Source organism: Nyctibius grandis, chromosome 27, assembly GCF_013368605.1.
Source record: "Nyctibius grandis isolate bNycGra1 chromosome 27, bNycGra1.pri, whole genome shotgun sequence".
NCBI lineage: Eukaryota > Metazoa > Chordata > Aves > Nyctibiiformes > Nyctibiidae > Nyctibius > Nyctibius grandis.
In genome coordinates, this window is record NC_090684.1 from 5,088,864 (window position 1) to 5,100,363 (window position 11,500).

The 11,500-nt window shown below is 64.8% G+C and overlaps 1 protein-coding gene across 1 annotated transcript; it reads right to left on the minus strand.

Annotated features, from left to right (window-relative positions):
• Window positions 1-3,250: 3,250 nt before the first annotated feature.
• On the minus strand, window positions 3,251-11,258 carry CSF1 (colony stimulating factor 1). The gene is made up of 9 exons (XM_068419330.1): window positions 11,179-11,258; window positions 9,777-9,908; window positions 8,023-8,085; window positions 7,571-7,750; window positions 7,162-7,342; window positions 5,475-6,283; window positions 5,207-5,262; window positions 5,066-5,118; window positions 3,251-4,741 (listed from the first exon to the last, which is right to left on the minus strand). The coding sequence occupies exons 1-8, from the start codon at window positions 11,197-11,199 to the stop codon at window positions 5,067-5,069; spliced, it is 1,494 nt and encodes a 497-aa protein (XP_068275431.1). The 5' UTR covers window positions 11,200-11,258; the 3' UTR covers window positions 3,251-4,741; window position 5,066.
• Window positions 11,259-11,500: the final 242 nt, after the last annotated feature.

The following is an 11,500-nucleotide window of genomic DNA, read 5'->3' on the forward strand; positions in this document are numbered from 1 at the left end:
ATGACAGGACGGTGGTGGGAGCAGGATGCGGCCAGGCCGGGGGGTGGACGGGGGGAGCTGGTGCCCTTCAGCCCCCCAGCCCGGCTGGGGAGGGGGCGTGAGGGGCCTGATCCTGCCCCGCTCTTGCTCCGAGCCCGGGAGAGGGGTCCCAGGGGTAACGGGGCGGTGCACGGCCCCGGGGGGGTGCGTGGTCCCGTGTGGGTGCCCAGCCCTGGGTGGGTGCCAGCACCCTTGGGTGCCAGGCAGGGTCACCCCCCAGCTCAGCGCCAGCGCAGGGTCAGGTCCGTGACCTCCCTGGCCCTCGTTACCCATTAACGAGCTGACCGAGGGCTGGGCGGAAGGTGCTGAGCCCTGTTTGGGGGTGCCAGGCCTGGGCAGGAATGCCTTCCTCCCCCTCCTCCTCCTCACCCTGCCCCCGGGTGCCCCTCCATGGGGTCCCCGCTTCATTTCGAGCAGGGCCACCCACACCCTGCCCATGGGGTGCCGAGGGGCCGCATCCTGCACCGTGGTGGGGTTCAGGGCTGAGCACCCACTGGGGCACCCACTTGGGACCCTTGAGAGCACCCGCACCCCTCTGGCAGCGTGTGGGGGGGGGGTCTGAGGGTGCAGATGTGGGTGCTGACCCCGCTGGTGGGTGTCCCACTCCAAGCTCCACCACTGGGTGCTCAGCCAAGCGTCACCCCCACATCCGCAGGGTCCCCAAAAGGGCTTTGGGGATGGATTTGTGCCTCTGACCCGCGACAGCCCGGCCCCAGGGGCACCCTGACCCCGGTCCCGTCCCCAACCCCCACCCCAGACAGCCAGGGTGGGGGGGACACATCCTCACCCCACTCAGGCTTCGCCTTCCCAGGGGCATCCCCTTAAAATACAAGCTGGGAAAACATCAGCGTTTGGTTTAAAACCCCAGGGAAAGGGGTTGCAGATAACATTTTTTAACCAAAATCGCTGCGTCTCGCCACAAAAACGGCTTCTGGCCACCAAGATCCTCCAGCAGCTCCTGGGCCAAACCCTTGTCCTGGACCCGTTGTGCCCCGGGAACCGCGACCCCGGGGCCCTTTCCGGGCGCTTCTGCCCCGTCAGCAGCTCTGCGGTGCCCGCGGCGGCGCTGGGGGAGGTTTCCCAGGGTGGGCAGAAGCCTCTCGGGGCGCTTAGGGGGGTCTTGGGGTGCTTGGGGGGGGTCTTGGGGCAGTGGGGTGAGCCTGGGAGGTCCCGGTCCCCCCATTGCAGCAAGCACCAGGAATGTGGGGGACCCCCTGAGTGTGGTGCTGGGGTGGGTGCTGGGGCAGGGTGCCCCTGGTCTGTGCCACCCCATGCCAACCCATGCCACCCTGTGCCACCTTGTGCCATCACATGCCACCCCGCGCCACCCCATACCACCCTGTGCCACCTTGTGCCACCACATGCCACCCCATGCCACCCCATGTCACCCCCATACCACCCTGTGCCACCTTGTGCCACCACATGCCATCCCATGCCACCCCATACCACCCTATGCCACCTTGTGCCACAATGTGCCATCTTGTGCCACCCTGTGCCACCCCATACCACTCTGTGCCACCTTGTGCCACCACATGCCACCCTGTACCACCCTGTACCACCCTGTGCCACCCTGTGCCCCCCCGTGCCCATGCAGTGCCACCACCCAGCAGGTCCTAGGTGCCACTTGATGACACCTTCCCCTCTATCAACCACCTTCTCCCCAAAAATCCCCTTTTTTCACCCCATCCAGGCAGCTTTTTAAGGCCCAAACACCCATTTTTGGACCCCAGGATGTCACCACCCTCTGTGCCCCACTCATCCCCAGCCGGGGGGGGTCAGGAATGAGGGTTTGTGGGGTGTAAATTCAGAGGGGGCAGGTACTGGTGTTCCTTATACCCCCCCCAGCACCCAGGGACGCTCCCACCTCTGCTCCTCACCAAAGCATTACGCTGCCATCATTCAGCTCCAGAGTTAACACCCTCTCCTCTGCAGCCACCCTCCACCTGGAGCTCCCTGCGGGGCAGGGGCCCGCTGCCCCCCAGCCCCCCCAACCCTGGGCACCCTTCCCCCCCCTAAAAGCAGCCTCTGACCTTAAATCCCCCCCTCCCCAAATGTGACCATAATGATTGCGGCCTGCCTCCGGCGCGGGATATATATAGGTCCCATTTCCCTGGGAAGGGGATGTGGGGCTGGGAAACCCCCGGGGCCGCTGCTGGGGAGAGGAAGGGCTGAGCTGAGTCAGCTCCCCTCGAGGAATCCTGTTTGTCAGCAGCGGGCTCAGCACCCGCAAAAGGCTCCCGGGCCCCATCCTGCCAAGGGCTGTCGGGGAGGGGATGGTGGGGGGGGCTTAACCCTGCACCCCCCAACACCAAACCCCCTCCATGAGGATGGTGGTAGGGGGTCAGGATGGCGTCGAAGCCCCCTCGCACCCCTCTGGGGATGCTGGATGGGTGCGAGGGTGGCGGGATGAGGGGCTCCCCTGTTTCTGGAGCTGGGGGGGTGCGGGGGGGGGGAAGGAAATGCCTCTTCGAGTGCTGCCTCTCCAAGTGAAGTGCTCGCAGGAAGCTTTGCAGAGAGTGTGTTTGCCTCAACCAGCTGCTCCCCGACCCTCCGCGTGGATTTCGGGGCCCCCCATGGCCGGGAAGGGGGTCCCGCAGCCGGAGCCCCTCGCACCGGCGATGGGGAGGGATGTGGGGGGGCTGGGGAGGGGGGAAGGCCGGATCTGTCCCTCTGTCCTCGTGCCCATGGCCGTGACCTCCCCTGTGCATCAACAGGAAAGCGGGTCGGGGTGACGCTGCCGGGAGCCTGACCCCGAGGCCTCGCACGCCGCCGGCCCCATCCAGACCCCCCCACCCCCGAGCAGGGCTCCAGCACCTTTCCCTGGGTGCCCCCCCCACCTTCTCCTGGGGACCCCCCCCCATTGCAGGAGGGGACACAGCTCTGGGTCCTGGATCCAGCCCAGGACCATCCTGGAGCCAGGACTGGGGGCTCTCCCCCTTCCATCCTGCATGTCCCAGGGTGGGGGGGGGCCCCAGCAGCACCCCCCCATGTCTCCCCCCACTACTCAGCCCCATGCAGCTGCACTGGGGACAATCCCCTCTGTCCCCTCACCCCCCAACTGTCCCCTCACCCCCCTCAGGGCTGGGACATGGGTGCTGAGAGGCTGTGCTCCCCCCATCACCCACCTCCCCGTACCCCCTTCTCGCCCTCTCCCATGCTTACACAGCGCTACAGATCTCTGTTTATTAATAATATTAAATATACAAGCTGCTTTCTATTATTTTCTTTAAATAAACTTCTTTAAATGACTTTGTATAAAATATTTCAACATTTCATTGTATCAAAAAAAAAAAATAAAAGAAAAAAACACCAACAAAAACGGAGGCAAAATAAATCTGACACAGGTTAAAGGCAAGTTTTCTCCCCCAGGACTGGGGCTGGCACAGCATCGGCGTCTCCTTCCCGCTGTTTTACACCAGCAGGGAGTTTGGCCCCAGCCTCCCTGCTGCAGTCAGGGCTTTCCTCCTGATTTACACCAGTCCCTTGCACTGGAAACCCCTCCTTTTGGCAGTCATAAATACACATTATTAATAATAATAAAAAAAAATTAATAGTAATGCTTTCTTTTAAAAACAGTTTGGTTTGTCCACATTTTTTCTTCCACCATATAAAAAAATAATACTTAAAAAAAAAAAAGAGCAGCGCGGGGCCACGCTTCACATTCGGGGCCGGAGGGATGCTGCGGCGGGGCAGGATGCAGCCCGAGCCCGGGGTTGGGGGATCTCCAGGGCTGGTGCATCGCGATCCAACACCAGGGAGGGGGGCTGAGCCGAAAAGCCCCCCAGGACCCTGCTGGGGCTTCTCCATCCCTCACCCCCACGTCGATCCGGTCCTTCCCTGTCCCCTTTTCCCTTCTCTGAAGCACAGTCATAAAAAAAATCACCCCACACTACTCCAGTGGCGAGGCCAGCTCGCAGCACTAACCCTGCGAGGGGGCAGGACGGACCCCCCCCTATAAAATATTTCTGCAGGATAAAAGCTTTTCATCCACTCTATTAAAAAAATAAACCCCTCAGGGTACGACGGCGAGCCGAGGCCAGCTCGGGCGCGGGGCCGGAGCCAGATCTCCGGTGGCGGCAGGAGGATGGGGACACGGTGCCAAGCGTCACCCGGCCAAGCCCAGTCCCAGGGGCACCGGTGGGCTTTAAATATTCACAGTGTGAAGGTTGAAGTTGGGAGTCGGGGCTGGGATGGTGCAGTCGGGGGGAGTCCTGGGGAGGGACCCCCCTCCTGGCACCCCGGGATGCTCCAGCTGAAGCGAGGGGGTGATGGGTGCTGCTGGGGTGGGAGAAGAGCCAGGGTGGGTGCGGGGTTCAGGGAGCTGGTCCCCTCCATCTTCGGCCAGCGTTGGCCACGTCCGAGCGGGATCCACCACCCCCCACCCAGCGCCAGCCTCCCCGTCGTCCTGCTCAGCGCCGCGGGGTCACATCAGCCACCGCCACCGTCCCGGCAAAGCCCTTCGGGGACAGCCCGGCGCCTTCCAGCCCATCGCCTCCCGGGGGTCCTGCTCGGGGGACATCCCCCCATCCTTCCATCCCTGCCAGGGAGGGTTTTTTCCTCCCCCCCTGCAGTCTCTGGCCGCTGGTGCAGGGCGAGGGAAGGGGGAGCGTCAGCATCACGGCGGGACCCCCCCGACCCTCCTGCGCACGGCGAGGAGCATCCGCGGGCGTCCCCCGAGCAGCGTCACATCCCGCGTGGGGCCCTGGGGACGGGAGGAGGGAGATGAGCGGGAGCAGAGGCTCTGCCAGGGAGGGTGAAACACATAAAAACCACAGGAAAAAAAATACTATATATATATATAAAGTGCTGGAAATGGATTAATGGGCTGCGAAACCGCACGCTGACAGCACCGGGGCGCAGACCTGCTCCTCTGCGGCTCTTCCCACCCCATCCACTCCCCCGCCAGCAGCCGAATTTCCCTGCCTATGGCCGAGGTCAGTGCCAGTGGGGACAGTCTGGGGACTCAATGCTGTCCCCACGGGCTTGGACCGGAGCCCTGCGAGGTCTCATCCAGCCCCTTGCTCACCTTAGAGGTCCTGAGTCTCCAGCTCTGGACATCCCTTCGCTCCCCGCAGCGCCCTGCAAGGGGAAAGCCGGGGAGATTAGGCCAGGGTGGGGGTCCCCAAAGCCACCCCCCCTGCCCCAAGCAGGACGGTATCACACCCACCTCCTCTCTGGCTCCTCGGGGTCGCTGCCTCCATCTTCCAGCGGCCGCTCCAGGACCTGCACGGAGGGAGAGGGAACGGGGAGATGAGCCTCAGGAAGCAAATCCCAAATAACATCCTCCCACCCCGCTCAGCACCACCACTTGTCCCCCCGCATCTCAAAACAATGGGGAAAGCGAAGCTCAGCCCACACAGAGCAAGAGACAAGTGGGGAAACTGAGGCAGGAGAGGATGCTTGTGCCCAGGGAGGGGTCGATGGTGGAGCCTTACCCTGGATTTATACTTGTAGAAGAGTAGCCCTCCCACGGCCAGCAAGACGGCCACCACGCTGGCCACCGTGATGTATATGAGGGGCTCGGGGCGGCCCTCGGTGACAGCCGGCTCCTTCCTGCGCTGCTCTGCGCTCAGAACAAAGCCAGAGTCAAAGCTGGGGCCGGCTCCGCCGTCCTCGGGCTCCCGCAGCCGGCTCAGCCCCCAGCCTCGCGCCCTCGCCCCGGGGCCACCCGCCGCTCGGTCCTGCAGCTCCGGGGCCATCCTGGAGAAACGGAGCTGCGTGACAGGCTCGGCTGCCGCGGCGGGACGGATCCTGGCTCTGCTGCTGGGGGATGCTGCGGGTGTGGTGGTCCTGAGCCCACCGGGATGGTCCAGGAGGACGGAGGGTCCCTGCTTCTGGGACAGATCCTGCGGCAGGTGAGCGGCCACCACGTCGGTGTCCCCCTCCACCAGCTCTCCATCCCCACGCAGGATGGGGACATCCGCCGCTGCCTGGCTGAGCGTCCCGGCCGCATCCAGGAGGGTTTTGGCGCTGTGGGCTGGAGCTGTCTGCTGCATCGTGGGGGATGGCATGTCACCTACCCCGGCACCCAGGACCTCCTCGGTCCCTGAGCCGCCGTCCGTGCTACTGGGGGGCTGGGACGGGGTGTCTAAGTCAGCGAGGGTGGCATGGAGGAGGCTGTAAGGGACCCGGGTGCTAGCGGGTGCTGCCTCCCTGCCGGCATGGGTGACAGCGGAGAGGGAGGGCTGGGTGGCAGAAGGGAGGGCAGGGGACAGGCAATTGCAGTCAGGATCTGTCCCCACACCTGAAAGAAGCAGAGAGAAGAGACGGCCGTGGGGTCACCAGCCTGCAAGAGGGTCAAACAGCCCCCCCCAAAATAAAGGGGGAGAGCAAAGGTGAGGCAGGGAGCAGGCAGGGACAGACGTGATGGCACGACAATGACAAGCAGGACGAAGCCAACCCGAGTCAGCGGGTGCCCTGAGCCGATGGCAGCGGGTTATCCACGACTTGCAGGAGCCAGACAGCGACATTTAACGTCCCCCCCCCCGTGGCACAGGGACACGGCACGGCTCCGACACACGGACGGCAGCGAGAAGTCTCCTCCACGGGCATGCAAACAGCGTGGGCGCTCGCGGGAGCACGGCCGGCAACGCGGGCTCCTCCACCCCGGCAGGTAACGCTCGCCCCAAGGCTTGGTCAGGGAAACTGAGGCACGGGGCAGGTGAAGTGATGCAGCCGAGGTCATGCAGCACGTTGGTGGCAGAGGGGTCCTGGGACCTCGATTTCTCCGTGTTACGCCCAACCTGGGCGCTGAGGCTTTGAGACGGAGCTGAGCCTGATGCCTCCAGCTGGGCCGAGGGAGATGCCTCCTTATTCCCCCTCAGCATCTCTCTCTGGCCTCGTTTCCAGCAGGATTCGGCCCAAATCGCACCTCCCAAGGGCTGCCAGCCCCTTCTCCCAACCCCAGCTCTTCCCAGACACAGAGCTCGCCGACACACCGCCAAGGCCACCCCACGGAGACGGTCAACAGCCGAGCGACAGAGACGGGGACTGATGCAGACACGTGCCGTGCCCACGGCGCCCGCGTGTGCCCCCGGGACGGGCACGCACGGCTCTCAAGCTGCTCCATGCAGGTGAGCCCAAGCCCCTCAGCCTGGCACAGGCAAAGCCTCAGCATCTCACCTGGTGAGGAGGATCCAGGCTTCTTGGGTCCCAAGCAAGTCCTGCGGTAGACCTGGCTGCAATCCTTCTCGAAGGTCTCCTGGTTCTGGAGCAGTTGGTTGATGTCCTGGAAGAATTGTTTCACCAGCACCAGCATCTCGTAAGGGGAGGTGGTGAACTCCTCGAAGCACATCTGGGAGAGCTGGAGGAAGAACCAGGGCTCAGCATCACCTCCACGACCATGCAGGGCACCCAGTGTCACCAACACGGGGTACCACGGTTTGACCCCCCCTCCATCTCTGCTCCACTTCAAGGTCCTGCCCACGCACCCACCCCAGGATGCTCTGGGCACCCCATTTCACCCCAAGCATGAGGACTCAGACCCAGACCCCCGCAGATGTGGCACCTCACGAGGGAGGGGACACCGTACCTTTCTCTCCTCCTCGTTCTCCTCCCTGATGCAGGGGTCCACGTTCTCGTCGATGCGGCTGTACATCCTCCGCACCGTCTGCATCTTCTTGGCGTTGGACGAGTTCTCCTTGAACTCCGTCCGCTCCAGGATCTTGCCCAGCAGAGGAAAGGCGGCTTTCACGTAGCAGACGGAGTCATTCTGCGAGGACATGAACCCCCCCCAAACAGTGAGACCGGTTACTGGATGGGCAGAGGCAGCAGCACCCATCCCACTCTGCCTGGGGGAAACTGAGGCACAGAGCCACAAAACGCCTTTCTACAGCTCCACAGGCACCTGGCCAGGCAGGATGGGTCCCTCCTGGGCTGCCTCCCACAAAGGGGGACAGGAGAGGGGAGAGTGGGGACCCCCCTGCCCCTTGTCCCAGCCAGCCCTGGTCCCTGTCCCCTTCTGCTCAGCAAGGAGCCACTCACCAACTGCATCTTGTTGATGAACTTGAAGGAGACCCTGCCCGGGTGCTGCATCTGGGTGTCAGCCTGGAAGGAGAGAGCAGGACTCTGTGTTACGGGGGGGGGATAACACAGCGGGAAGGGGATGCCTGAGCCCCCTGAACCCACAGGGCTGGGGGGGTTCTGCTCCCACCCCTGCTTCATCCCACATCATCCTCCTCCTCCTCACACAGACACTTCCCTAAGGTCAAACCTCTGGCAGGGGTGAACCCAGGACCCCCACTCCCACCAGCACAGCGCGCTCCCTGTACCAGGGGTGCCTGCCTCCCTTCCTCCTCCTCCTCCTCCCAGCACCACAGCAGAGCCCAGCTCTGCTTCATTCTCCCAGGGTCTCCCCCTCACCGCTCGCTCCGCTAAAGCCAGGCTGCAAAGGAGCATCCTGCCACGCAGGAGATGGTCGTGACGCCGAGGTCACGCATCCTCCGGCGTCACACAACACCGGGGTCCCTTGCGCAGCGCTGCCAGCCCCCTCCCATACCACGACCCTTTCTGATGGGGGTGAAAACCCACCCCAAATAAGCCCCCCACCTCCGGGCCGGCATCCCAGGCTGGGAGGGCGAGGGCTGCCAGAATTGCCGGCCGGCAATTCTGGCAGCCCTCGCCCTCCCAGCCTGGGATGCCGGCCCGGAAACAATTACTCCATTATCCCGTAGGAGCCAGCCCTCGCTCCAACTCCTTCGAAACCACAACCTCCATTCAAACCTGCTTCATCCCCTTCTTCCCTCCCCACCATCACGCACCCAACTTTTAATCCCCAAGGGGTTGCAAAGCAAAAGCTCCCCCGGGGGGGGATGTGGGGTGTTGGGGCTGCTCGGGTAGAGGAAGCAGGAGCTTGCACACGCGATATCTGCCAGCTCCTGGCACCGCAGCTCGATGATTAAAGAGGAAGAGGTAAAGCGAGAGCCCGGACACAGCGGTTACACGGAGCTCGGTGCAAAGCTCGGAGGATTCGGAGGAGCCGCTATCGCCTCTCGCCCGCCGCACCCCGTTCGCTGCAAGGGCGGAATTTAATCTGCCACGACCGCGCAAATCCCTGCGTGGCCCCGATTCCCGGTTCTCCCCCTGAACATCCGCGTGATTCCCCGCTCCGAGGTGAGCCAAGGGCCAGGGCGAGATACGGCCCCAGCAAGCTGGGATGGGGCCAGGAGTTGTCTCGCCGTGGGGTGGGTGCGAGCACCCAGAGCTGCCCACGTGGGATGAAGGCACCCATCGCCCCAGCCCGGCTGGCTCCAGCGCCCGGCTAGCCTGGCCGGCGGCCCCCCTCGCTGCCTGCCACCCACCCACAGCCCCGTTGCCAGCCCAGCTTCCAGGCAAGCAGCTGGACTCAGGAATGCAGCCGGATTCCTCGGCTTAACCCCTGCGCAGCCGCCCGGAAAACGCCACGGCCCCGCAGCACCGGTCCCCTCCGCCGCTTCCCCACGGCCCCTGCACCCACCCAGCCCCACTCGTGCCCCCTTTCCTGGCCACACTCCTGCCAGCTCCCGCGTCCTCTCTTCTCCCACAACCACCTTTGCTAAAAGCACAACAGCTCATCACCTCCCTGGTGCCAGCTTGTCTCTCGTGCCCACAGATGCTCAGCTCCTGGGTACCACCGCTTTGCTGGTAGAGCTGAAAATACGCCGATTTGCTGATTTTCAGCCCTAAATAAGGGTTGATTTGCGCCTGCCCGGCCCCGAACGAGCCCCCGTCCCGTGGCAGAGCCTGGGGAGGGCACTCACCAGCTCCTCCAGCTCAGCCAGGTGCTTCTCCGTGATGATCTGCTGGCAGTAGATGTTCTGCTCCGTCTCATGGATGCTGCACACCAGGAGGAAGAGGAGGGATGACAGCAGGGTGCAGCGGAGCAGGCACACCTGAGCGTGGCAGAGCAAAGGCTTGGAGCAGGGCTAAACCCCCCCTCCTGAGCCCCTTACCCTTCCCCACCACCCCACTGAGGGGCCACCTTTGGGGTGGACAGGGCTTGACCACGGCTCCACCGGGATAACCCCACCATGGTCCTCCCACCCCCGTGCCCATCCCCATCCTGCTATTTTTAGGAGCGCCAGGTCAGCGGGGAATGTCCCAGTAACCCGGTGTGGGGGCTGCGGGGCCGGGGCACAAGCCTGGACACGGCTTTCAGCCACCTCCACGTTCCCCATCCAGTCCTTATCCCCTCTCTCGCACCATTTCGCCGTCTCTCCTGCAAATCTTCTCCTCCACCCCTGCTCTGGGGAACCATCTGATTCACTGACCCACCCATCCCCAAAAATCCTCTTCCCACCCTCCAGACCCCTCCAGCGCCTGCACCCGCCGGGCTCTTTCCATGCAGCAGCTCTGGCATCGCCCCAAATTCCCCTCCCAATCGCCCTGCAAAGAAGCAGGGAGGCCCCAAACCACGGCAGGACCCCAGTGGGCAACGGAGCATGTCCCGTGGCCAAGAGCCCCGAGGTGGGGATGGAGCAGACCCCCGGCGTGGGTGCGTGTGCCCCCCACCCTCGGTGCAGCGGCACGGAGAGGGTGTCAGGGTGATGGGTGTGAGGAGGGGGGGAATTTCCCTTGGAGGTTGTCCAGAAATCCTCCCCTCTTGTGAAATTGCAAGATGCCGCCCGGGGCCACCGCCGAGACACGGCCACGGCTGGCCGGAGCCTCACCCCGCCGGGGACGGGACGGGGACGGGACGGGGCTGGAGCCTCTCCCCGACGGGGACGGGCTGGAGACGGGGACGGGACGGGGCTGGGGACGCGCAGCCTCTCGCCGCTGGCTCCGGGAACCGGGACGTGGTTGGAGCCGAGAACCGGGGCGGGGACGGGGCTTCACCCCGCGGGTTTGGAGCCGGAACGGGGCTGGAGCTGAGAACCGGGGCGGGGACGGGGCTTCCCCCCGTGGGTCCGGGAACCGGGACGGGGCTGGAGCCGAAAACCGGGACGGGGCTGCAGCATCACCCCGCCGGGAGCCGAGACCCCCGACGAGGGGGTTTGCCACGTCCCCCTGCGCTGACCGGGGAGGGGGCACAGGGAGAAGCGGGGCTACCGGAGCGCCGGGGGCTGCCGGCCCCGGGGACCCCGCGCAGGTGGCAGCGGGCACCGCGCCGGGTGGGAGGGTGGGAGGGACCCCCTCGGGGGCAGCGGGTGAGGGCAGCCGTACCTTGGCTCCGAGGCGGGGCATGGAGGCTGCCGTGGGGGCTGCGGCGGGGCCGGGCGGTGCGGGCGAGGCTGCGGCGGGGCCGAGCGGGGCCGGGCTGAGCCGCCGCCGCCGCCGCGCGCCCCTTTATAGCGCCGCGGCAGCATGTGGTTTATGAGAAGGGGCTGGCGGGCGGCCAGCGCGGCGTCGGCAGCCATCGGCAACCATCGGTAACCATCGGCAGCCATCGGCAACCATCGGCCCCGTTCGGCCCCGCTCGGATCGGCCCCGCTCGTTTTCCTTCGGCTCCGCTCGGCCCCGATCGGCTCGAATCGGATCGACCCCC